Source organism: Drosophila ananassae, chromosome 2L (genome assembly GCF_017639315.1).
Source record: "Drosophila ananassae strain 14024-0371.13 chromosome 2L, ASM1763931v2, whole genome shotgun sequence".
Classification (NCBI taxonomy): domain Eukaryota; kingdom Metazoa; phylum Arthropoda; class Insecta; order Diptera; family Drosophilidae; genus Drosophila; species Drosophila ananassae.
Genome location: NC_057927.1, coordinates 7,767,568 through 7,794,940, shown reverse-complemented (window position 1 = coordinate 7,794,940; position 27,373 = coordinate 7,767,568). Strand labels below are relative to the sequence as shown.

General features: G+C 46.8%; 1 protein-coding gene across 3 annotated transcripts; it reads right to left on the bottom strand.

Moving 5' to 3' along the window:
- Positions 1-79: 79 nt before the first annotated feature.
- Positions 80-26,811, bottom strand: LOC6500751 (phosphofurin acidic cluster sorting protein 2). Of its 3 annotated transcripts, XM_001953807.3 has the most exons (10): positions 26,375-26,811; positions 12,351-12,904; positions 6,491-6,789; positions 4,825-5,179; positions 3,883-4,008; positions 1,849-2,437; positions 1,309-1,792; positions 684-1,242; positions 502-618; positions 80-432 (listed from the first exon to the last, which is right to left on the bottom strand). In XM_001953807.3, the coding sequence occupies exons 1-10, from the start codon at positions 26,644-26,646 to the stop codon at positions 302-304; spliced, it is 3,486 nt and encodes a 1,161-aa protein (XP_001953843.1). In that variant the 5' UTR covers positions 26,647-26,811; the 3' UTR covers positions 80-301. The 3 variants fall into 3 exon arrangements, with proteins under 3 accessions (XP_001953843.1, XP_014766702.1, XP_014766701.1); XM_014911216.2 differs by lacking the exon at positions 3,883-4,008; XM_014911215.3 differs by lacking the exons at positions 12,351-12,904; positions 26,375-26,811 and adding an exon at positions 7,157-7,471.
- Between the last annotated feature and the right edge of the window lie 562 nt (positions 26,812-27,373).

Below are 27,373 nucleotides of genomic sequence, written 5' to 3'. Positions count from 1 at the left end.
GTTGTTGGGTCTGTGATGTGGCGGCTCGAAAGGAATTGATAAGTTCGCAAGCTGAGCGCGGAAATGAACTTAACTTAACTGGAGTACATACTAATGGTTTATTAACTAAAAATTTACAAATACTAATTATAAATAAATTATCATTCTTTTCATTTAATAATATTTATTGCCGCGCAAGTGTCTGACTCCCTTGCTCCAAGCACGTATTTTTTGTATTTAGTTTCAATTTCTGTTTTGTGTGTGTCTCTGTTTCCTATCCGGGAACGTTGCGTGTCCCGTATGAGCGTGGGGATTAAAATGACTAGGATAATTCGGCACAGGACATGGGCGTGCAGCCGATGAGTGCAATGGGAAAGTTCTTGACATGCGTTTGCCATTGCGACGAGACCTGGAAGAACTTGACGCCCGTCCACTCAGTACCATCGATGTACACTGCAATTAAATAATTTCAATAATTAATATGTTACTGCTATATCTTATATGGGCTAAGATATCCCTTACCTCGTAGTGGCACCGGATGCGATTGCTTGGGTGAGCAAATTAGACGGGCCACACCCTCCACACACTGCTCCTTCTCGAGATCACGCTCCTTGTCCTTCTTCTTTCCTAGGCGCATAACTGAAGAGACAAACAGGATTAGAGTTTGCCTCAATGGATTCGTATGTATATTCCGGCGAACTTACTCTGCTTCTGCTTCTTCTCCTTGGTGGCGAAACTAACAGTCAGTCCATTAAACATATCACCCAATTGCTGTGCATGCTGTGGCAGTCGCCACACCTGCAGGTTCCTAAACGTACTCTTAATGCTATTCTTGCCGCCGGCATCACCGCCCTTCGATCCGCTGCCGCTCTTCGATTCCTTGGCATGCCCCTCGCCCGGCCGCACCACCGGCCAATAGTCCACCTGCAGCTCCACAGCCTCGGCGGCAGCCAATGCTCCGCTGAAGGTTTGCTGCTGCAGCGACGATGGCGTGCTCAAAGTCTCGCTTGCAATCCGCTCCCGGTGGGACGATGCGGACGATGGTGGCGTCTGCAGCGGTGGTGAGATGCGTCCCATAATCAGCTGCTGTTGCTGGGGCGGCGAGCCCGACACCACGCCATGAACATTGGGCGAACTCTGGCTACCAATAGGAATAGCCGAACTGGAGCCCAAGCCCAATGCACTGCCGATAGCGCTCGAGCCGCCTGCATTCTCCTCAAGATCCAACGAGGCTTGGGCATCCAAGTAACCAATGCGAACATCCTGAAATAACATATTTAAAATTAGTTCGTCGTCGGATTAAAATACATGGATAGAATGGATACTCACGCTGACAAACGGCACAAAAATCTGGCAGGAGTCTTCGTCCTTGTAGTTAACCATGGCCTCGGCAATGGGAATCTGGGTGCAGGGTCCTGCTGCCAGCAAGTACCGTTGGATGCGTTGCACCAGCTCTGCAATGTCCGACTTGTTCACCCCGGCCGCATCCGCCAGATTGGCTGTCAAGGCGGTAGCATTCACGGTGGTGACGGCACTGACTGCCGCCGCCGTGGCAGCCGCTCGTTCGCACAACTGGGTCCAGTTGTCGGAGCCAAACATGGCGGCATACGCCTGGTCCATCTGGCTGAGGTGGCGCGCCACATTGCCGCAACTACCGCCGATCGGTACCAGATAGAAACGCAGATGGTTCAGCCAGTCGGGCGGGCGCACACCCATAAGCTCCACGTAGTGCCGCAGGGTGGCACCCTGCAGCCAGTCCCCGCCGATGAGCAGCACCTTGACCGTGTGTGGTGGCTTGGCATTGGAGTTACAGCTGCAAGACAAGATTATCAAGTGACTGGAAAGAAGAGATGTGAAAGGAACACTTACTACTTCTGGATCTTGGCCATAAGCGCCTGCAATACCGCCTTGACCTCGGCCGTGTTCTGCGGCACGAAGGCCGGCTTAAAGGAGTTGGCGAATAGCGTGACCAGCTTGGCCAAGAGCCCACTACCACCCAGGGCCTCTGGCGGACTGATGATGGTCAACACCTCTGGTATGACACTGTCTTCGCCGGCGAACACGCGATTCAACTGGTCGAGCAACAGCTTGCGTGGCTCCACATTGGTGGGCGACAGGCAGGTCTCCAGCACGGACCTGGGCTCAGCACTCAGGCTGAGGGTGTGCTTCCTTTTGCCACCCCCGGAGGCACTAATAGCACTGGCGCTGTTGCCGCCGCTTCCCGTCACCACGGGTGTATTGCTGGAAGTCCGAAACAGGCGGGACCGCTTCTCCGTCTGCGCGGGGGTTACTAGGTTGCCACTGGCCATGCTGGCGGCCACGGAGCTGACTGGGGTTAGTTGTTGCTGCTGCAGACGCATGTAGTCCTTGTCCCGAGGCGGGCTGTTCTGGGGATCTGAAGTCTGGCCGTCATTATAGCCGGTATTGGCCTCGTTTCCGGAGCTCTCGTTGCCACGGTCTGTGGGGCGGGACAAATGTTAGTTGAGTATATTAGTCACTTAGTCAGATGGAAAATTGTACTAGTTGGGTTTCAAGAAGAGTGATGGGCCACATCATACATTAAAAGCAATTTCTAACCAATGGTGTTCGATTAAGGAGTTATAATTCGTTTCATTCAGTTAGTGGATATCGATGCATCATACTTTATAGGATTTGTTAAAAATTGCTTTCAGTTTGGATGGTTTTTGAAGACCGGGAAACAAACACTATTATTATAATGACCATAAGTGAAGTATTGGAGGATTGTGATGTTCGGGGGGACAGACATGCGAAGGCCACTAAAGACAGAATCGTGAGACAGACTGGCGGCCACAAATAGTCGTGCCCATAAATAGATAGCCCTCCGAAGAGTGACCCCTTCCAAGGAGCCCGTGTAAATAAATAATCAAATAAAAAACACGGACCGAAAATATAATTAAAGCTTTCATTATTTTACGACCATGCCGAAGGGGGGATGAAGGCGGCTAATGGGCAGGAGGGTGGAGCAGCCATGTTCCTCCAGAGGTAGAATTTTTCAAAGCCATGCGCCGATTAATCAAAACGAAAAAAAAAAGAACTTAAATCAAAATAAGCTGGGAACGCACGACACGTTAGGTGAAAGTGAAAGAAATGGGCCGGGAAATGGGGGTGGGGGTTGGGGGGTGGGACAAACAAACCCAAGACTTTATGAGGTGGATGGAGGCGACAAGGCTGCGATTAGGGCTACAGTTCTCAAGGGTCTGACGTCTATGTTGAGCTAATTTGGAAAACAGCTCCGAGTGCGTCGGTAGGTAGCCTCGGAGGACTTGGATCTATTTTGGGCCACAGAATGATGGGGAGTTTATTTTAGGATCCCGAAACATGCACCTGATATGGAAGCACATGTGTGTACTACACACCGTACGTACGCACTGTACTGTACTGTACTGTACACACCCAGCTAAAAACACAAACAATCAATGAAATTGAGGCACAAATCAAAGACGGAGCATGCAAAGGTGCAGAGCCACGCGTGGTGCAACAACTAAAGTACATCGAAAGCATACGGATTACAGATCCAGTTTACATGTGACTGTGTGTGGCGGTGTACTGTACGCGTGTCTGGGATGTGGGGTGTGGGATGTGCGATGTGAGTGTGAGCCAGGGCGAAGGATTAGGGCGCTGGAACAACCTGAACATGAGGGAATCTCTATTTAAATCTTTATTTCAGAGATTCCAGAGATTCCCCTATGTTTCAGGTTGTTGCCGGATATGGATCCTGATTTTTATTTACAAACAGATTGTACATGACTGGCAGGGGGCGGGAGAATGCATGTGTGTTCTATAATTTTGATTTTGGGAATGGATGGATGGTAGTTGATAGTTGAGATACTTCTTGAGATATACTTTGGTTTTCTTTCGATTTTTGTTGTAATGTACACAGACCTGGTGTTGTTGCCGAATTGTTATTGTTTGTTAAATGAATGCATTTTTGGTTTTTGTTATTTTCAAGATTGTAAGATGAATTGGTCAATTGGTCGCTCTTATCCGATGATCGGCGCTCAGAGTTTCCTGGAAGAGAGATTTGTTCAAGCCATGCAAAATGTATCTTTCTGTATTGTATTTGTATTTGTTTTGTTTGGTTTTGTTTTGTTTTGCTGTATCTGGAGTTATTTTAAGTACTAGTAGTTTCAATTTAAGGTAAGCACAACTAATGGTTATCGTACAAGAAGAGCCTTGACTTACAACTTACAACTTACAACTATTTATTTGGCAAAAAGCTACATGTAATGCTCGACTGTTCGCTTGAAAGAGGCAAGGACTCTGCTGGAAGGAAGCTACATCGCCGGTCAGCAGGACAATTAACTGTCTCTGTGCCAGCGCTTTTTTTTTTGCGAAACAATTTGTCCTGTTGAGCTGTGAGCTGTTGAGCTGTGAGTGTGTGGCAGAGTGTTGTGTATGCGTGTGTGACATTCGTTTGGCAACATTTCCTTCATCCTTGACCCAAACTGCCAACAATGGCAGTGGCAGACCCGGACAGACAGACACTTTTAAAATAAAACGAAAAAACAAATCAATAAAATTCCACCAGCTCTGATGACTGCAAACATTTGTGGAAATTCTTCTCCTCTCATTAGAAAGCAATTTGAATTAATTTTGCCATTTTTTGCCAGAATACAATTGGAATTTATGTGGAAGTCAGTGTGTGTGTGATTGTTATTCTTCAAAATATTCAAAAAAGGCAACGCAACGCATCAAGAGCAAGAACGTATGAAAAAAAAGCCAAATTCAAGAGCAAACGTCGCTTAGTTTGGAACTCCAGTTAGAGAATACATCAACAAAAATGCAACCCCCAGAGTCACGCAGAGCTCCGGTTCCGGCACTCACCCGCTGGTCCAATTCCCGGCCCGGAACCACCGCCGCCCAGTCCCTGGCTCAGATCGCCTCCGTTGCCGGTCATGTTGTCGTGCAGCATGATCCGCGAGTTGGTGAAGAAGGGACGCAGCGACGGCTTCGGGGTCGAGCCCACCGATATGCTGTCCATATCCGGGCCAGAGTCATCGCCCTCGCAGCACGACAGCGACTCCAGCTCCTGGAAGAGTGCGTCCAGATCCCGTTCACCGCGGAGGGCAGCCACCGTACGCTGGTGACCCGACTCGCCCTCCAGCTCCTCGCTGACCTTGAACCGCCTCAGCAGGGCCACGATCTTCTGCTTGAAGTTCCGCTGCTGGAGCGAAATGGTCTATAAAATGGAAGAAAAATATAATTAAATTTATTATTTAATATTAAACTACTTGATAGTAATAAGATTGTATGTTATCTAGATGAACTGATGAACTTTAGGCTGCCATTGGCTTTTGGGCCATTAAGCCACATCCCAAGGACTTGGGAGCTGTTAAAATATATGCATCATTCTGTTTTAATTGCCCGCTCGCTTATACTTTCCGGTTTTTATTCCGCAATATTCTGCGCTGGAGCTGTCATTAGCCAGGTCTTATCTACGGCCGGCTTTCAGAGCTGGCATGATCCTGCGATACAGAAGGGCAGAGCCAGCCCAGTGGAGGAGCCATGACAACAAAAGCCGCAGGCTAATTTTACACCTGCGCCGAGGTGCGTGGAGGGAGGAGCCATGGAGCTCCAGAGCAGAGATAATTGGCCCAGGCAGCTGAGCCGGGCTGTGGCTTAAATATTTAAGCTGGCAGCTTAAGAAAATTGTCTCTGCTGCCATTAGGGCTCATACTTCAAAAGGAAAGAACTCATCAATGAAACATGAAATTTTCTAATTTTCTAATTATATTAGAGCCCGAAGACTGTGGCGATGCGGAAATTCTTGCGATTTCTTGTTTGTTGATCAGAACCCCGTGGCCCTGAGATGTAGAAGTGTTGTGCCATCGAAGGTATGCCACCGGGGGCAGCCAAATCTGGGCGAATTGAGTCGACAATGCTTCGACACGCCAAGGTCGTCCGCCGCCCCAACAATTGTCAACTATTTGCCACAGAATGCCAGCCCGCCCCAAGCATAGCATAGCATTTCTGATGCATATTTCATTGGCCCGGTTGGCCCTTGTATCTGGGTTAGCAGCCAGGAACTGACAGAATTTCGCAATGGCCGAGAATGAGGAAACCCCCTAACCGACACAGTAAGGCGAGGCTAATCATAAATCATCGATTCTAGTATGCAAATTGGTAAGAGTTTATCCAACTTGTCTGATTATGAGGCCTGATTACAAAGTATTAACAAAAAAGCAAACTGTTTCCGTTTGTCTAATGAATGGGTCTACCAATCTATACAGTATATAGGTACTGCCGTTTAATCTATATAGATAGCAGCCAAGTGATATTTATTCACTTTGCATAATGAATTTTTGAACCGCCGAATTGAAAACCACCGACAGTCCACTGACGTCGTGTTGCCACGCAATTATATCGAACCATAATGAAAGTGCTCCTCGGTGGGCTGGCATTTATTTCGGGGGGAGAATAATTTTTAGGCGCGGAAGCAGAACAGCTGGCCAAGATTACACGTTCCGATTTGAACTCGCGATTGACTCACCCGGCTAAACTTGGCCCGTGACGAGCTCTTGTCCTTCATCTCGAACTCGCTATCACTGTCAACGCCCACGCCGGGATGATGGTGCTGGATGCCGGATGGCACTAGGGCGCAGTCCTCGATACCGGAGCGCTGCAACTTGTTTCGATACTTGCGCATATCATGCTTGGCCGGATGATTGTAGTCCCTTGGATCCTTGGGATCGTAGCCGCGGATCAGGCCCAGCTCGTTGGCCTCGTCGTTGAACTCGCCGGAACTGAACTCGACCTCCTCGTCCTCGTCCGAGTACTCAGCAACGCGATCTGCGGAAAAGCAATAATAGAATAAACGTAATTATAATCGCTTGGATAAGACTTCAATATCCACTAAGACTAAGACAAGCTATATTATATCTGGTGGCTGGTGGCTGGTGGCTGGTGGGGTTGGGTTGTTTTGCTTTTTGCGTCGCTATTGTCTTATTTGCTTCGCACAGTTTATATTGAGTAAACAACACTTTTGTTTTTCATTTTGCATAACACATTTCGAACTGCTGAATGTCAATCTAGTTGTTGGCTCAGAAATATAAACAATTTATTCGTTTTTTGGGATAAGTTTTTGGGGGGGGAGCACTACCGATCAGATCTGTAGACACTGTAGAACTAAAATCTTTTGAATGATTGGCTTCATCACCTTTTCCAAGGTCCCAGATAAGCAACTTCCAATGTATCACGATTTTTGGGCCGAGTATTTTGCTTTTTTTACAAAAAAGGCACGGTTTTTTGTTTCGTAAACTAATCGCAGATAACACTTGCAACGCTCGACTGTCTCTCTAGCTGTTTTTTGTTTAGTTTTTTACACTGCGACTGCCACTGCCACTGCTACTGCGATTTATCTGTTCATCTGCCGTATTACTAAGTGCTGGCTTAGCTTTCTTTTCTTCACTAGTCCGGAGGGAGCGGCGAGTGTGCTCCGCTGAACGCTTGTCGGCCAAATGAATGAATCGCCCGGCAGCTCCACATGTTTTGTTGTGTACTTGCGATGACGTCGGGTCGTCGGGTGAGTGAAAGAGAGCCGCCGGCGGTGGAAGCTCCCTCCCAAGCACCAGCTGAGCTGCCTGCGCACCTACAGTTCGCTCAAATCAATATGAGCAATTGCCACTCACACCTGGCTAGTGGGGCTATCTAAGTGTTCGGCTCTCAGTACTCGGTATTACCAAAACAAGTGTCAAAAGCTCGCTGGGATGGGAAGTGCTCATTAGAGCTATTTTTACGCTCCGATTCGGGCAATTGAACTGGGGAGGGTGCAATGTCAGTGCTGGTCTAGGGAGCGCCCTTCCACCCACTCAATCATCTCTCATCGATACTGCCCCAGATGTCTCTTTCTCGATACCCTACCCTGGTCCCCACGATCGTGTGAACTAGTTTCGAGGGGGGGAGCAGAGCACACTCACACTCAGTCGAGGGAATTACATTGTTTGCGATAAGATTTGTGTCGCCGCCTTCCGTTGGTGTCACCACTTGTTGCACTCCGATTCCCATACTCGCTCCGGTTACCCCATCCTCCAAAAACCGGCTACCGTTTACAGGCCATTTCAATTACGATTCTCATCTATGGATGGCCAGATGGAGGTTAAGAGGGTATTATTGCACTTTTCCTACGCACTTTCCCTCACACTTTCCACAGCGCCCAACCTCTCGTATCTCATCTGGACTTGAGTCCCAGTGCAATCAATGTTCTAACAATATTTGCACAAAGCCTTATCGTGTTATTTCTTTTCGGTTTCAATTTGCACTTGACTCACGTTCTTCGAGAATTAACACTGATAAACAGTGACTTTATGGCACTAACTAACTGGAGGGTTGAGGAAGAGGTATCTGCTAGTCGGTAGACTCTGTTATTTATCTTTCTCCAGTCTTGTTTGTTTATTTGCTGGCATGTTTTGCTGTCGTTATCATTTCAGCCAAAGCTGAAATTCACCGGCCGGTCTCTGTACTCCCTCTCCCTGGCGGACTATCGCGTGCTGGGCGGTGCTGGTGGATGGATGAGGTACGCACGCAGGTACACCTCCTCCAGTGGGTGGTGCTGGGGCCAAGTGTAACTTTTGACAGAGCTGATAAGTATCAGAATGATTAAAAACGCAGCCAGAGAGCTGATTAATTGGGCCAATGCAGAAGCTGCATTCCTGCTTATTGGCCATTATTCCCATCTTTCCCACTTGGCGTGTTTTCCCAGCCAAACTGGAGCACCAGACTGTCCAAAGAGAGAGAGAGGGTAAATAGAGTTTCCTCCTTGAGGGTAATTATTCTGTTTGTATTAAGTCTTGCGTCTTGACTGCAATTACGCCGACAAGTTAATGATGTCTCCCTTGGCGTGGTCTCCTCTTCCCCTTATAATTGCATGCAATTCTCAGGCACTTTAATGGCCTTTTGCCTGTCTAGGCTTCCAGGAAACCGACTGCATACACTGAACACACCCGCCTCTGGTCCAGGAATTTTCCACGAATAGTGCTTTCCACATGGGAGAAAAGCCAAACTCACGTAAACAACAAGCTGAGAGCGAGAAAATGCCAGACAATGGCAGTCGAAAGCAACGGAAGATGTGTCATGGCCAAAAGGCCCTCAACACAGTTCACCTCAGTCTCCCAGCCATCCCAGCCACCCAACCACCCAGCCACCCACCACTTGCCCATCTCACCACAACGCACAATCATCCCATGGCGGTGCCACGCTGCGTATGAGTAATGGAAAGCGTATTGAAAAGCGCTGAACGACATTGATTTAGTGTCTGTGCTCTCGGTTCTCGGCTTCCTTGCGGGAGGTCAGATAAACCGCAACAGCAGCAGCAGCCGGGCAGAACAATTTAACATAATTTGGGCCAATTTTCTGAGTAATATTTAATCTGAGGGAATATTTATAGCCACTTACAAGACATAGAGATGAATAGTTTCTGTTTAGAATAGTGTCTAAACCGATTCAACTCGGGATGATAGTGATGCAAGTATTGCGAAGTGGTTAGTGGCTAGAACTAGGTATAACAATTAATTATTGTGCTTAGAATTGATGGTAAAATAGATGGCTATATTGGGCAAGATAATAGCTATCATAAGGGGGCTTATAAAGAGTCTATGGCAGTTCTATGGCAACTATGAGATATAGTCGACAGATCCCGGCTGATCCCACTTATATACTGCTCGCAAAGTAAAGAATAATGTATGCCAAAGTTGATAGTTTAAAAACTAAATGAATAGTTGGCGTAGAACCAAGCCTATATGGACTTCTGATCAAGGATATATACTGAATAGCGCCTGAGATGACCCTTTGCAAGACTATAATAATAAATATTATTAATCCATCCATCCTTGAAGCTATCATAGCTCAAGTAAACAAGCCAGAAACTGGCACAAAAAGGCAAAACATTGGGCTAACCTTGGCCGGCACACGAATCTTGTCATTAGCCGACAGCCAGTAGCAGATAGTGGATAAAAATAGGAGGGGAAGTGAGCTGTGGTGGGGATACACTTTCGGCATAATTTACGCATATCGCCATTAACCACTCAATGGGTAGCCGGGGGTAGCGGCAAAAAATAAAACACAATAAAAGTGAGTGGAGGAGGGGTGGTCGTTAGTGGCAGCCTCCTGGCAGCCCACCCCGGTCCCTGGTCCTCGCTCCTGCATCCAGTCAGTGTCACTTCTGCACAGCGTTTATCTCTGGCACTCAAGGACAAATGACTTAATTCCTGTCGTTGCGACAACGGCAACAAAATACGAGAAAAAAAACAGCCATGGGCTGTCATCAGCAGAAGCTTCATAAGAACCAAATGACGGTTAGAAGGAAGGGAGGCGAACGACAAGGAGCCCATGTAGACAGGATGTGGGCGTGGCTCGGGTCCCTTCATAAATTATAATACCTTAATCCCAGAGGAAAACAAAAACAGATGGAGAAGCATCATAAGTTCTATGATTGATCTGCGCTGTTGGCCAAGTTATTTATGGATGATATCCTTCCATCGAGTATCCTTTCTCCAGCGAGTCCCTAACTAAACTATTTTCGTAACTGTGTGCTCACTAAGCCTTTCTAAGTAATGACCATGGAAAATTCATTCGGAGCAAACACCCCGATTTAAAGTCCACCCACAAACAAGTTACCCGCCCACTTCAAGGAGCGTCCGCCGACTGCTAATGGTGCCTGACTCGTCCTGGCACCAACCCGGCACGACCCAGGCCCAGGCATACACACATTCAACAAGCACCACCAGCCTGCGGCAATCCGGCACACACCTAGAAGCCCCCAACCCCACGCCCACCCACTCGCCCGGAGGAGCTGCTGTTTTTTTGGAGGCCGGACTGCCGCATAACGAGAAAATCAATACCCCGAATTGGGGTTGAGGCAAAAAGGTTTTCCCCTCCAAGCCCACTCCTCATGCCCGTCGTCGTTCTGCTTTTGAATTCCATTTTTGCAAATTAGAAAGCGAGACCCAGAGTAATTTAGCAGAGCTGTCTGGTGTCTATGTGTCGGCGGCCTCCTCTATCGGGACAGTTCATTTAGCTCGGGTTCAAGTGCTGACCCTCAAGGTGGTCGAGAATACATGCATGTTTGGATGGGCTATATGGCTATATGACTGTCACTGCCACCGAAATGTGGATTCTCGCTGCCTTGGCCCACTGCCAAAGAGTCCGTAGAAGCAGTACCCATTCCTCCTGAATGAGATCCTCCTCGAAGGGCATGATTTATTGCAAATGGTGGTGATTTATAATCGTTAACTAGCTAATTCCAGTTGGTACTTACCAGGGGAATACCAATGGAGGTTATTGAGGAACTCTTCGAAGGTGGATGGCCAAAGTAGTTCCATCTACCAAGTCCTTTCCTCAGATTCAATTTTGCATGTCATACATTTTTAAACAGCCGACAGGCAGGTTAAAGGTTAGATGCAACTTGCGCATTGGTTCTAGTGGCCTGACCTTTACCCTGGTCCTGGCCCTGACCCAGTGATGCCAAAAACCAGGAAAATCTCCCCCGACCGCTCCTTCCGACCCAACATGCCTAATAACTTTCCCAGGAGCCAGCCCTTTTCCATATCATCCCATTACACTTTTCGAGTCCCCTCCGGCCACCGGAGGGCAGCCAGATGGTGCAGAGAGTGGGGAATCCGCCTGGCAAATGAGTTTTCCACTCGCTCTACGTTATTTTCATAATTGAATTTCCTCTCGCTGGCGCTCCGGCTCGCTCTCCATACTTGTATTTCCTTTTTTTTTCTGGTTCGCACGCCATTCTCTTGTCAAACAAAAATAGCTGAAAAATACTTTCAATTAGATTGCCATGGATGAGATGAGGCTTCTCTGTTGCCATGTGGAGGCCGGGCCGGCCTTTTCAGTAGCCATGGGGAAACTTAATGGCGTAAATTCGAAATGCGTGTGCTGCTCTTGCCGCCTCTGACGTCACTCGCTGCCACCTAGAGCTGCTCCATCATCATCTCCTCATCGCTCCGCCACCCCGAGAATTGTTTCACAAGCAATTACCATAAACATCAGCTCAAATTGGGAGCACCATCTGATCTACGCCAGCGAACACAGGGACAGCTACTCATCCGTCATGGAGTGGAGCAGCAGTCGATTGGTATTCTAATCTCCAGCCTCCTGCCTCCTCCACCCCCACTCGGGCCATTAATTGCCCAGTTTGCGTCATTAGCACTTCCATAATCTTGCCGGGGACTGAGACTGGGCCTGGGACTCGTGGGTCCACTTATGCATGTATTTTATGGATTTGGCAATAAATTCTTTGGCACTTCGGGGAATGCCTGGCGAAGTGGACATGGATATGGATACCCGTAAACCAGAAACTATGAACTTAGTTTGACCTTTTTGGGTCTCATCTTGGGAGGACTCACCTGCCAGCAGGACGCTGTTGTTGTTCTTATTGTCATGGTCAACTGGAATGGAAGAGACGCGCTCGGCGCGCAGACAGGCCACCACGGTGCCCGGCCTGCCATTCTTTCCGGAAGCCGTCAGCTCAATAATCATGTCCATCGACTTCTGGAGCACTGCGTCCATCCGGATGATGCCCTCGGCCAGTGTCTTGTAGCCCAAAATGGTGCGTGATTTGTATTTTTTGCGGCGTTGCAGCAAAATAACCAGTCTGTTGCCATCTCTCTTGATGAAATGCGGATACTGCAGGCTGAAGTGCAGATCCAGTTCGGTTTCACTCAGAGGCACTGCCACGCCCGCGCCTACGCCAGTGCCTGCACTGCCGGGCTGCCCTGCAGCGGCCGGGGAGTTGCCCTGCAAGGCGGCGGAGGAGGTCAGGGCACTGCCATTAATGGGAATTTCGTGGCTGCGCAGTGTCCGCTTCGAGCTCTGCATCTTCACCGCCAAGGAGAGCGATGTGGTGTCTCCGGGCAAGGGGGACAGAATGGTCAGACGCGTTATTGTCAGCGAGCAGAGTCTGCAAATGAAGAAAAGGGATTAATTAGCATAATTACTGAAAGTTTCAATTGTGCATTAGATATGAGCTTTTTAAATAACTAACGATGTCACTATCGAATCCCCTGTCATACACCAGTGTCACCTCTAATCTACCTACCGATTTGAATCAACCATCTTTAGTATGGAAACCCCCTAATCCTTTCTCTAAGAGATGGTTGAAAAAACCAAACTAGTAATTGGAAAATATCTCGTTAGGTTCATTTTTCCAATGCGCTGAACAATCGATCATCGAAATCTATGCAAGAAAACAATTTCACGCCATAAGATTTTCGTTGCAACTTGAAACGCCTGGAAGGCGCTGCAGAAAAGCCAAAAAGTAAAATGCAATCAAGTGGAAAACAAAAGTTGTATAATGGAAAACGAAAACGATATAAAAGGAAGCTATGGTGGAAAACATATGCATGCCGAATGCCCCAAAATAATACTGGGGGGAAAATGTAGGTATGTACATTAATATAAAACTTTTCTGTAGATGATTTTCAAAGGAAATTCTCCATCTCTCCCCTCGGGCACTTCCATCCGATTCGCCCAAAGCCAGATGTAATGGCCATTATAATCGCTTATAACTAAGCCATAAAGGAAATTGGATTTCAGTTTTCGTTTTACTTTTTGCACTGTCACAAAGGCAACTCCACAAAATCATATTTTTCAACATTTTTGGCGGCACAAGACAAAGCCCATGTACGTGGACGGGTATAAATAATTATTTCATGATTAATTTCTGCTTTGTAATGGCCAGAGCTCGGAGACAGCGGCGATTCAGTGATTACGCACACTCTCTTTTGTTGGAACTGCTCACTCATCTGGTCCAGCCCGCCGACGAGGGCGAGGATGTGGATGAGGATGACGGGTTGGGTTCCGTCTTCCGTTGGGATGGGTGGGATCTTAAAGCACGGGTGCATCATCAACGGGTGTAAAAGAAATGCAAATTTATGCACTCTGGTCGAGGCCCTCTGGCTCTGACTAAGCAGATAGCCACCCAAACATGACTCCGAGTCTTTGGAGCTGGGGGTCGTCGAAGCTATGGGCCATACCATTGATTGCCAGACAATGGCACCCGCTAATTGAATTCCCCATTTCCGATGGCAGCTGCAAAACGAAAGCGCGCGGATTGGAATGTCGGCGAGGCCAAGTTCGGATTCGTCGGCGCGAAATTAATTTCTTAATTAATAATTCAAAACATTCGTTTCATCGCAACATGCAAATTTCATCAGACATCTATGTAGGGGGAGGAATGCGGTGCAATCTATTGACCTATTTTTATCGTTCATAATCCAAATCTCGTAAAGTAGGAATTTAATCAATGTGGTTGTTTTTTAGAAACTTATTCCATAAAATATAATATTTAATCTGAGAGACCTGATAGCTGCCATCTTTATATTTGTATTTCCGTATTTGTTTACTGCCTCACAACGGCCATAAAAACAAATCACTCAAGTTTATCAGCATAATTATTGAGAATTTCAATTCCCATCCATGTGTGATCTGCATTAGATATGAGCTTTTAAGTGACTAACGATGTCACGCCTATCGGTTCACCTGTCATACACCTGCACCACCTCTAGCGCACCACCTCCTTTAATCGCCCACCTCTAATCGAAAATCGAAATGCATTTGATTTGCATGCACTTGACATCTTGCCTTGCATGTTTTTCGATTGTGCGTTAAAAATAAGCTGACATTTTATGGTTTTTATTCTGGCGACTGGGGCGGTTGTATTTATAAACCAAAACAGAAACCAAGGGGCGCGTTTGTTAGCTTACATTATACGATTTTTATTCGTATTCGTTTTTTTTTTTTGTCCCCCCCACGTTTGTACTTTATTTGATTTGATATTTGTTTTCGTCGGGGAACGGTGTCTGGGCAATGTCAATGACTGGCCGGGCCGGGGCCGGGCTCCGATTTCGGTTTTAAAATCGCGGGTTTTTCTTTTTGTCCGTTTACGATTTTGGCATTACGTTTTCAGCCACTTTTTTCCCTTACTTTTTTTTGTTTCTTTGCTTGTGAATGACACACGTCGATTGCTGCCGGAAAGCATTTTCTTATTTTCTTCTTATTTTGTTCGCCTTTGGGGTCTTTATCTCCCGCGCAGCGAGTCTTTTCGCTTTCTTCGGCAAGTTCATTGTCCGCCCGGAGCGGAGCAGCCCAAGCCGCGAACAATGTTTTCTTTGTTGCGGAGAAGCTTTGATAAATGACCAATTGAGGTAACAGAGGAGGCACGACGGACAGTGGACGTGCATATGAATTATGGCCTCGAGGGATTGATCGACCCACCCCGGGCTAAAGCTAATCTCTCATCGAGATCTACATAGCTCTCCCAGATCTACACTCAAAATAGAATATAGGAATTCATAAAAAGCGCTAATGATTGATCGATTTGGGATTGAAGCCAATCGCTCGGCGGGCACAAAACACCTTCACAAGTTGACTTAATTGGAAATCAGACCAATTACCCGGCTAAGCACTCGACAAGCGTCGGAAAATGCCGTGGGGTATTAATTACTTAATCAGCAAGTGCGGATATAAATAGTACGAGGCGGCAGCGATAGCAGGGCGTATACTTGATAAGCTCCCCGATCTGAAGCCTCTCCCTCCTGCCTCCCTCCAGCCGAGCATCAAATTGGAACTGATTAGTGGGAAATTGAAATGGAAATAAAAGGCAGAACGAGCGAAATGAAAGTGCAGCACAGAAACAAATTTAAATCGCAAAACGACTCAATCAGAAAATCAGAAGGGAGGAGCAGGAATGGGACTTGGACCGACGGATGGCGACGAAGAGAGCCAGAAACTGTGTCACTGGGGGAAGTCGCAGATCTCAGATCGGATAGCTCTGGCTGATCTCTGGGAGACTTCAATTAATGCTAAATATTTTGCTTGACATATTCAAAGTGCAGTGCCAGAAAACTTGAATCAATTTTGATATATGAGTCGCTCGAATGTGATATCATTCTGAGAAATAGGGGGATGTGATCAGAGTCTCGGACTTCGGGACTACAACTATGTGGCCTATGGGTTGCGTGATCTCGTCCATCCCCCCTTTTGGCTAATTTCCATTATCTATTGTAACTTGCCAGTTGCCGTGTGGAGGCTGTTAACACCCCAGACAGATGGACAAGCGGACAGACCTATAACTGGCTGTTTTGTTAACATGTTAATTTGCAGTTTCGTTTCCGCTGTTAACCGACTTATAGCCGTGCACACTCGCGTGTGTGCAAATGAGACGCTGGAGCGCTGTCTGTTATGATTCACAATGATAGCCGCCGCCTGGCGGGGGCGATGCAATGTGCCATGAGTGGCTCAACTGCCTCCAGAGCTCCACAGAGCTCTATGCAAATTGCTTTTTGCATTTCCTGCAGCGACAAGTGCCCGGTCTGATCGTCGGATCTGTACGGGTGGCTTTCCTAGACAACAAAGACTTGACCACATTAGCTGGTCGGGTGAGTCCCATTACAGAATACAGATGTCAAGCTGGTAAAGATTCTGACAAATAACCACAAGTGGGCAACACAACGGGTCGTATGAGTAATTTCCAGAGTATGAGCGATCCACAGGGCGTATGATTAATATCAGTTTGTGAGATATCAGAGCTCCCAGTTCAATATAATCCCAACTACTTGGCTTGGCTGTCCAACAACTCTCCCCAAATGTTAAGGGTATTTCCTTCCGGCAATCGCCTAATGGCAATCGCCTTCATCCCATAAGCTAGTTTATGTCATTTTGTCGCGACTTATGGGGCAACTTTTACGGTTTCATTAAAGCGTGTTTATTTGGTATCCTTTTTTTTTTTTATTATTTTCTTGTTTATTTGCTTTTTTTGCATTTTCATTTTCATGCCGCTTGGGTGCCGTTTCGGTTGATTTTGAGGCAAGGATTGCGAACATGAGTCACGGCCACGGCTTGGCTATCGGCTCTGGTCCGGTTTGAAGCTCTCCACTTGCCACTCGGTTGGTTAAATGAATTTAAGGCACGACACATAACATACACCGGGCGGAGGCACAAACCGGTTTCAACCGACACCGACCGACCAAGTGGGTGCCAAGAGAAATGGCCTGGCCTGGCCTGGGGCGGGTCGGGCTCCTTGGGGGCGTTTAATTAGGGAGTACCGAAAGTTTCCAGCCTAGGCATTACTTGGCGCCCGTCTGTCGTTGTCCTGGGTCATTGCATTATTGATCAACAGAAGCAGAAGCAGAAGTAGGAACTGCAACTGCAACTGCAACTGCATACGGAATGCGTTGCTAGTTTCCTATTCCGGAGAGCCGAGCTTCGAGGGAACTTTACTTATGCATGCCAACTACTATTCATGACACCACGACCGAGAAGATCCGAGGGACGAGGCATCTGGCTAGCTAATTTATGCGAGAATTACGCAGTCCCTGACTGATGGACAATGTCCGGAAACGGACGGAGCCCAAACAATAGCCACCGAACCGAAGGCGAGCTGCAATTGAATTCGAAATGTTAAATGGGAATGTGTTTTTTTGGGGACAGCAGCCACAGAAACAGCCCCAGCGCGCTAAACGCTCTCCATTCAAATTCTAATAACCGAACCGAGGAGGGTATAAGTGGAACAGACCCACGCAATACCCAGTGTTCTCAGAGATACACATACTTCTAGCCATAATACGATCTATTATGAAGAAAAGTAATGAGTTTTAAAGTCATTATTTGGCAAGTGTGGAACCTGTAATGCCCCACGAGTTCAGTAACCCCCGGGGAACTGCGGCAACAGGGTACGAATCAGTATGAAAATCGATGTAACTGCCGTTAGCAATTTGCAACAATTATCAACTAAATTGCACTTTAGGTTTACGTTCTCCAAAGTCACAACAACTGCACGTTTAAAGGTGGGTGTGGCTCCTCAACTCAAGCCTCCTGCCCCACCACCTGCCACCTGCGCCCACTCTGTAATCGGTACAGGCCAGCTGGAAAGGTTACTCCGGTTCATTCACATCAGAACCATATCGAATATGACGAGAAACCTATGGGCTATCAATTATTAAGGGGCTGTAATAAAAAAAACCAAAGTGCCAACAGAAATAGTTCTCTTTCAGTTTTTATTTCAGTTCGACATACAGTACATATTCTAAACATCAATTAAATAGCAGCGACGAGGAATGCAGCCGAGCCGATGTGGTGGCTAAAAGCGGTTCGTAATTATTTTCACACCTTTTACGTTTTTCCACTTTCGAGCACCTGAATCATTTATGAGTTCTCCCCCGGGGCTCCCCGCCTGGCACGGGGCTTTGGTGGCAAATGGGGTGTGGAAAACTGGGGGAGCTTCTCGCAATGCGGTTTCAAGTGACCTAGGACAGTTCACCAAGAGCTGGAAACTCACCGAAACTCTCATCTCTTACTCAATTATAAATAAAACTATTTATTGTTTCAGCATGACTGGACCACACCATTTTGTTGGATTTTTCGCCATAAGGAAGTCCATAATTAACTCCATTTTCCCTGCACTTTTCCCAGCTTTATTGCCTCATAATACACTGACTGGGGAGTACACTGACTTTAGGTAATTCGCATATTTTTCGGGTGTTTGCACTTGAAGCTTAATTGCCGAGGTTATGACGTGGCCTTTATGAGCTAATTAGCTGACACACAACACCATCTAAGCCAGTTCCAGGTCGTGTGTGGGTGAGGAGCTGCTCTGATGATCAACAGAGCTCCCACAGCTCTACCGCAGATGACTCACAAAATTCAGTTTTTTTTTTGTCTAGATTTTTATTTAATATTTTCACAAGTCGAGGTTCCAATTGAGCGATCTCCTGCCCTGCCCCTAGCCTCCCATCCCGGCCAGAACTCATCGGCGAGAAATCGTGTGGCACACAGATACTCGTTATTTATTGTTTTTATTATTTGAACATATTCCAAGTCGCCGCACAATTCGTTAATGACCCATATATCATATGACCCGCTCACTCGCCCACAACTCCACCTCTACGGCTTCCCTCTAGCCTCTTGCCTCTGGCATCTCCGACTTCATGGCAGCAACAGTAAGAGCAATTTGCCAATGCCACTCGATTGATTGCATAAGGTATCGATGCCATAAGCCGATCTGATCGAAATCCCTCCCCAAGAGCACACTCATAAGAGGGCCTAATCCCCTGAAAGGGTTTTCAAAATTTCATATTTCAGTAGTGGGTGGCGAAGGGGGATTATAGCTCATATATACCTCCCATCAAAATCATTTAAATTCTTCCTAGATGACTGACAAATAATCACCATTTAATAATAAACTACGAGTAGTAGTAGTTCGCCCCATCCTCCCTCGAAAAGCAAACAAATTTCCGATTTCTTGTCATCCGGAACACTAATCCCGAGCCATTTGATGAGCAAGTGGCACCCCAGAGGAACTGACACAAATCCCCTGGAAAATGTTGAATTTAAAAGGTGTCAGGTGGGGCGTGGCAACGAAAGGCAAACGAACGACACCACGCCGGGCTAATGGGGCAGCCACTCCCAGAATCAAGAATCTCAAAGTGTTCGCCGCTGGAGAGTGTAAGACAATCCAATAAAATTAACTGGCGCCCTGACACTATCCGGTTTGGCGGCCCGGAAAAATCGAGTCCCTCCCCCTTGGGGGCAACACCTCTACACCCCACACATCCAAATTGGACGCTGCGTGCGGTCCCCCAGGAGGAGGAGCCCAGCAGGACATGTCGCCCCCAAACACATTTCGCATTTTAATTGCATTTATTCGGAAACTAGAAACTATTCGGGAAGTGTGGTAATGGAATTATTCCTGGTACTATTTCATTAGCGTTCCATCCAAGCCACTAATGGGCGAAAATGAAACCGTATTTCCGATTCGAATAGAACGATTTTCAATTGGCCAGAAAAATATGTATAAAAATAGTACAGGTCGTTTTCGAGGAAGCCGACAGTATAACCATAAAGTGAGAATTATGATCTGCCAGGGCGTGTGGGGACTTATGAATACTTTGCTTTTGTTTACAGCCAAGTTGAAATACAAGAGAGATGGGTAAACAGATCAGATCCACATAATGCGACTGAATATAAACAACGAGAGCCTTTTGTTTATATCGGACAGCCGCAGAATGAAGAATTCCTCGGATATTTTCCATTTTTTAATTGCCCAGATCCCGAAGCGAATTCACTTAACATATTTTAGTGATCGGATCACCTTGCGGTGAGTTGCCAAACCCGTGAGTCAGTCAGTTCTTAGGTCATTCTTATCAGTCTTGAGGCTCTAAACTTTCACCCGCCTCAAGTTCTTACTCAGATTATTAGAATTTCTTGCCAGGAATGGAAATGGAATTCCTCGTTAATGGAAAGAAGATTACACAAATCAGTTTAAATACTTTGTTGCCAGGCCAAAAGTCAAAGTTTCTGGGCACTGACAGAGGTACAAACCACCGCCCACCAACCCACCAACCCACAAGAAAGGGGGGCAACCACAAACTGTGTCAAGTGAGTTTGCCGAGAAGCTGCTACCCCCCCGGCACTACGCCAGGCACTTTTGAGGCAAAGTTCAGAGCTTGCAAAGTTTTTATGTTAATGCGCAAACTATAAACTGCTTTTCTCGTATTTATTAACGAGAATCATCTGCCGGAATTCGTGTCACGCCCGGCCTCTTAGCCGCTCCGCGCTCAAACACTCAGCCGGAGTGGACCAGCGGCCGCTCCAATTCCATAATTGTTCACAAAAAAAAATGGCAAGCCGATCCGTCAACGGGGCTACTTGCTATTATTTTTGGCCGAAAATAAACACTTTTAACGAGAAACCTTTCACTTTCAAACGGCTGCTTTCTTCGAGTGAGTCACTCGAACGAGCAGCTTTTGCCGTTTGCCGGCACGAGACTCGGAAAACTAGTCAAGTCCACTTCGAACAGATCGTTCGAATGCCTCTACCCGAGGTGTTAAGGCTTGGATTTGCCTTTTGCTTTAAAAAGCTATTTATCTCAACTACTTTGGCCAACATTCGACTGAAAATTACTCTGTCGTGGGGAGTTTAAATTATTAAACAGAATAGGAAATCAATTGTGGATTAATTTAACAATCATTTGTAGCTGAGGGCTGATAAGTCTTTGGTTAGTAGGTGAAAAGTAGGTGAACATCCATGACATTATCACCTATCTCAGGAAAATAAAGTTTATTTCTTCAATAAGGTGTCACTATCTGGAGAGGAATCTAAAGTTTAAGCATCTACTACATCGCTTATCCTTTCACTGAGAATTAAGAACACTTAAGTTTTCAGCCAGGTGATAAGTAGGTGAACATTCACGACTTTATCACCTATCCAATATGGAAATTTATTTGATTCCTTCTATAAGTTGTAAGAATCTGAAGTTGTAAGAATCTGAAGTTGTAAGAATCTGAAGTTGTAAGAATCTGAAGTCTCAAAACCGATTACTACATCGCTTATCCTTTCACTGAGAATTAAGAACACTTAGGATCTCACCTAGGTGAAAAGTAGGTGAAGATTCATGACTTTATCACCTATCTGATAGAAATTTATTTTATTTCTTCAAAAAATTGACACTGTCTCTAGCTTTTGGAGGTCTGTTATGAGTCGATTATAGAACATAGTACCCTTGTAACTCCCAAAATCGATTATTACATCGCTTATCTTTTCATTCAGAACTGCCTAATAATTAATACAAGGCCTTATCTAATCACTTACACTATCTTACCCATCAATTTGTCTTACACGTAGCTGATAGTTGTAATAATAGCATGCGATTAGATTAGTGGCTGTTCTAGTTAGGCCCCCTAAGTGCAGTGTTTCATTCGGCAGATAGTTCCCATCTATAGAGACTGAGAAAACTATAAAATTCAAGTCTTAAGGCTGGGAACTGTGCAGGCTGAGAACCCAACAGGGAAAACCATTTTGGGTTGAGCAACTTTGAATGTTTCTCTTTCCTCCGATGCTTAAAACCAGCCCGGACCCGGTCCCGGCCCGGTCGCCTTTTTTGCTTTTCTAGACGACGTACTTTGTATGCTAATAAATTGCACTTTTATGAACAGCTTTCGATGGGAGGCACTGTTCTGGCAAGGGGCTTGCGTTTGTGCAGACAGTAGGTTCTCCCTAGAGAGGACTAAGAACTAGAGATAGCCAGTAGTCCCTCCAACCGAGTCATGACTGTACTGTACACTATCCACATGCAGATCGAAGAGGTGGTGGTGCAGGTGTCTGGTGTAGAGGATGGAGAATGGAGCTCCGCTCCATGAACGATTTATGCAGCTGACATCCGTAGCTCGTTTGGCCTGTCTGCTTTTGGCCACACGGGGGAGCGGAAGTTTTCGCCAACTTGCCTTCTTGTTTGTGGTTGTTGGTGCTCCCGTTCGTGTTGCCACTGCCTCTGCTGCTGTTGTTGTTGCAACTCCACTCGGGCGAGTCAACAAACTTGACGTTGACATGCCTGGACAATGTCGTGGTGCTCCACGGCTCCGCCTCCGCCTCCGTCTCGAACTTGGACTTGGACTGGGGAAGCAAACAAAATGGGAAAATCCATTGCAGCCAGAAGCAGTTTGGCCAACAGCGGATGAGTCAACGCTCGGGAAATCTGGACAGGAGCCCATCTGGACAGCAAGAACAACAGACTGTCTTTGTTGTCGCGGAAATGAATTTTGCTTTGTTGGCTTTGGGGCTTCTGATCAGAACAGGATACAGAAATATCCTGCTTAAAGAGGAAGCTACCAGTTCGAGGGATGATAATCTTCAAAAATAGTTTCAAATAGTTTAAAGAACTACTCTACAAGAGCTACAATTCCTGTCTGTCTTTTACTTTTCTAAGCTGTGCTTTTTCTGCCGCCATGATTGCTGGCGAGGTGCTTTAATCCCCACCTGACTTGGTCACCCATTCCCGGGCCAGTGCTGTCAGCCTCCATTGGTGCACCTCCCGCCTTCCCACAGTGACCACAGCCCGCAGCCCACAGCCCACAGCCCAGATTACATTGAATTTAATTGACTTTCCTGCTGCACTTTTTCCCTCCCATCCCATCCCATCCCACCACATCCCATCCCAGCCAGCTGTGGGCATTAGCACGCCACCGACTGGAGATCGCGGCTAATGCGCTTAGAGGCGATGCCACAGGGGCGTGGCTATGTGCCCCCCGCCGCCCCAAAAACACTCGAGAATGTGGGTCGAGGCCCGGCTTCTGGTCTCCGGAGAGGCCTCTCCCGCACCCAAGGGGGAAAAGAGAAGCATTTCGTTTAGAGGAATTTGGGTCAGCAGCGAACGCAACAGGAAATCGATTGGGTTCGAGCTTGGGTTTCGGTTTAGGTTTCTGTTTCGGATTCGGTTCTGGGTTCAATTTCGGTCTGGCTGTTGAGAAACTAGACTTGACCGCCACTCGCTACCTTTCTTTCGGGTTTCTTTTTCCAAAGTTTATGGCCTCCGCCTCCACCTCCGCCTCCACACAGTCCATGGTCCGTCCACCCAACTTGGTGTCCACCGTACCTCAATCACTCGGTCATGGCCAAAAAGGCACAGCTGCTGATTCGTCGCCGGCAATCACGATGATGCAGATGGCGATGGGACGGCGGCACCAGGGGCAGAATAAAGTAAATCCCATTAAAAGTGCACACTGAATCAATTTGAAAAGCCATCAGCATAAATTGCTATACCCTGGGGATCTCTGCGATGGGGATTTAGGGCTTCAGGAAAAGAAGACTAATAAACAATGAGGTTTTTGTCTTATTTCTGCAAGAATATATATATATATTTGCCTCATTTATTTTGTGAGATGCTCTATAGAGTAGGGGTAGAGACCCATCTATAGGTAGAGACTCCTCCTACACTTGAAATCCCTCATGAAGGACCTGGAATTCCGTTGACATAATATTTCGACACAAGCCAGAAATAATAGCCATTCAATGCAGGGGAAAACAATTCAAAAGAATGGAATTCAATTTGTCAAGCACAGATACAGATACAGATGCAGATGCAGATACACATGGCGATGCAGGTACACAGATACAGATACAGATACAGATACATGGCCAAGAGATACATGTGATGCTCTAGATATTGTTTCGGGTTCTGTGCAAAAAAAAAAATAAGAGCCCCCGAACAGATGACAAAAAAAAGTTCAAGGCTACCATTTCGTGGGCAACACGCGCTACCAGCTACTAGAAAAGAAAAAAAAATAAAAAGAAAAATAAAATTTAAAGCAACTGCTGTCGCTATAAATTCTACTTATAGATACAGATACTGGGGGCTGTTTGGCACGATCGGTGGCGGGCCCCGAGACCTGAAAGATACAAATTGGATCTGCAAAATATGTCACAGAAGTGCTATTTCGGTTGGCTTGATTCGATTTCTGGTAAGGCATTGGCGCAGTTTATAATTCACAGCCGAAATGATGAGGCTGATGAGGCTCTTCGTGTTTATCACAAATCGAAATGGCACATATTTTTGCAATTTATTTATAAACACCAGCAGACCTGTACGCCAGAGGTGAGCGGGGGAAACTGGCTAGAAGAGAGTTCAATCAATCAATCATTCCATCACCCGGCCTGCTCCACTTTCTTCAGAGGAACATGGAATTCCTGGTTTAAAAATAAATTGAAGCATACCGAAACCGCAGGCGGAAAATAAAGCGAACCTATCCCAAGTACGTTTTTATTGCGTGCCGTGGCCGTGGTCGAAAATTGTAAACTGCAAATGAGTTTTCAGGTAAACCTCGACATTACCAGACCAGATAACGAAGAGGGGACCCAACATTAAATTTATGATTGGTTTTCTCATTCCGATAAGCCAAGCAAACGGATCGAATAATCTCTAGAGTACTAGTGATATATGAGAGCAGATAAGAACTACAATTTGAACAAGAAACCCAATGCATTTTCCTCCATAAACTAAGAAATGATGAGGCCTATAGAGCTCTGCCTTTAGTCCTTTTCTTCTTAATTAACATGAGAAAAGTTTCGGGCATAAAAACAAATGAACCGCAAAGCCATTTCGTCCTGCGAGCAAACTTTCCTTTAAGGATAATTGGCTACGCTTCGAACTTGAATGCATTTCGGACCCTGACTTTGACACTGGCATAGATACTCGCCCCGATATAAATATATGTATCTGAGTGTGTATCTCTCAGTGATTTGATTTGAGTTTGATTGCTCTGATGGGTCGGCTGGGTCGGGGTCAGAGCCAGACGGGTCACGTACGGCTCGCAAATGTCAGAGAACCGCAAGGAGGCTTGCGCTAATGCCGCCTGAGTCCTAATCGAAGTCTGGATGAGCTGGACGTGACGCATTCGGGCGTGGAGGAAATAAAAATCAACATAAGATACTATTTGCTCAGCCAGAGAGGCCCATAAAGCAGGAAGCTCTGCCGAGAGTTGACAAACTGTGATGACATATAGTGGCAGGGTAGTGCGGAGGCCATAAACCATAAATTAAATTTTCCTTCAGCTGCAATTAGCCAAAAAGACGTTTTTAATTAGCCAAAAGGGGGCTGTGCCTTGGTGAAAGTTTTCTCTCAAATCTCTGGGTTTTTTTCGGGAGAAGAGTTCAAAGTTGGCTTCAGTTTCTAATTATAAGCCAGCCGAGCGAGCGCATAATTATAAACAAACAAAGGCAGAGACTGTCGGCGGTTCATGACCTGGCCTTGCCCATCAAATATTTAGTAAATACTTTTGGTGGCTTATCTCCTGGCCAGCTAATGGCGATTAAAGTCGCCAAAAACTGCGCCTCACTTGGCCCAGTTTCTAACTTGTGCGTCGCAGCAATTACGGATCTATCTGCCTGGACGACAAATCTGACTCACTCTGACTCAGTATGCAAATAGGGAGCCAGTTCTTATCTGCCAGAAGACAGAAGAACACAGAAGACCCCTTTCGGGCCAGGCTGGTCCCAAAAACAAGGGCTATTATAACCTAATATTTTATTTATGGCTCGCAAAAAGTTGGAGGAGATACAATTTCGTATTTATGAATGAACAGGCTGGGAGGAAGGGTGGATTGTATTTCCACCTGATGGCTGCACTTTTAAACACATTTCAGGGCAAGAGACACTGTCGATTGGGATACGGTTTCAAGAGTCCAGAGAGGCAAGTCTCATTGAAACAATGGAGGTTTTTGGGGAATTACTTAGAACGCCCATTGACGAATCTCTCCTTATCTCTGGACTGGAATGACTGGACTGGTTCTGAACTAGAGCTCCCTATCAGTATCAGCAGTGTTTTTCTGACCCAGAAGGGTCAAGATTCTCATGGGAGGGGACTTGACTTATGCGCCAAATAACTCAACTTATCCAACCGGGCCTCTTAAATAACAGTTACCACTCTGCCCCCGCTGGCAGTCGCTACTTGGGCCGACTAAAAATAGCCACGGAAAGCCAACAAGCGAACCGAACGAAAGCAAGCCCCACAACAAATTGGCAGCAAGCGCCGCCTCCGCCGTCTCTGCCTCTACCCCGATTATGTAAAATGTTTTGTTTACAGTGTAGACCGTGTACTCACCGTGGGATGCAGTTGGGCGGCGTCCGATCCACCTCCCAGGCGGCGAAGAGCTTCATGGGCACTGGCTTCTGGCCGCTGAATCCGCCACCGGACAGTCCCGCCGTACCTGGCGCACCTCCGCCGGAGCCCGAGCCGGCTCCACCGCTGCCAGCTCCTCCTCCGGCGGGCATGTTGAGCGGTCCGCTGGCGGCAGCACCACCACCACCACTGCCGCTGCTGGCCACAGCGGCGAATTTATCCACCAACTTGGACGACTTATCGACCATCTTCATGGTGTTTCCCTCTCTGATTGCTGTTGTATGTTGTTGTCGTCTGCTAGCAAGTGTTTTCGATTTCAAACTGAAACTGAACTGCACATTATTCCGTATTCACACTTGGAATCGATGTCTATTTCTCGGGCAGGCAGGCACATTATTTTCTGATCCGACAGTTCGACACAAATTTTGGATTCTCTTTTTATTTTCCAGACGACTGCTGGAAGTAGGAGTAGCTGTTTTGGGCCGACAACGATGCTCCACCACATGAACAGGGGCGGGGCGTGCCACCGCCTCAAAAGTGTGTGTAGTAGTATACACAAAGAATCAAGAGAACGGGGAGTTGCTGCTGCTGCTGCTGCTGCAACTGCAAAATTCACTCGCACGGAATCAATATACACGCGCGGGTGCCCGAATACGTAAACGCAGAATCTGTTCCGGATTAGGCTGCTGCTCGGCTCGGATGCGGGAATCGGGTTACGAGCTCTGATTCGGAAGCTGTTGAAGCTGCTGCTGATGGTGCTGCTGCTTGTGCTGCAGCCGGGCACGTAGTTCGCGTTTGAGCTGCCGCGGAACAACCGTCATGCTCCAAAGTAGACCTGCGAATGGGCCCAAGTTGCTTGCTCCAAGTTGGGGCCCCCAACTCGCTCTGCTTTTCTAGCTGTTGTCGCTGTCGACTCTCTCACTGACTGGGGCGCGGGAGCCAGCTCCAACAATAACAATATATTCGCAAATGCTGTGCGCA

Bases quoted from the DNA above. Each gene is read 5' to 3' on its own strand.
- LOC6500751 (XM_001953807.3), bottom strand. From the start codon at position 26,646: ATGAAGATGGTCGATAAGTCGTCCAAGTTGGTGGATAAATTCGCCGCT. The intron at 5,180-6,490 runs GTGAGTCAATCG...TCCATTTTATAG, and splicing joins CACGGGCCAAGTTTAGCCGG to ACCATTTCGCTCCAGCAGCG. The intron at 1,243-1,308 runs GTGAGTATCCAT...ATGTTATTTCAG, and splicing joins TTTTTGTGCCGTTTGTCAGC to GATGTTCGCATTGGTTACTT.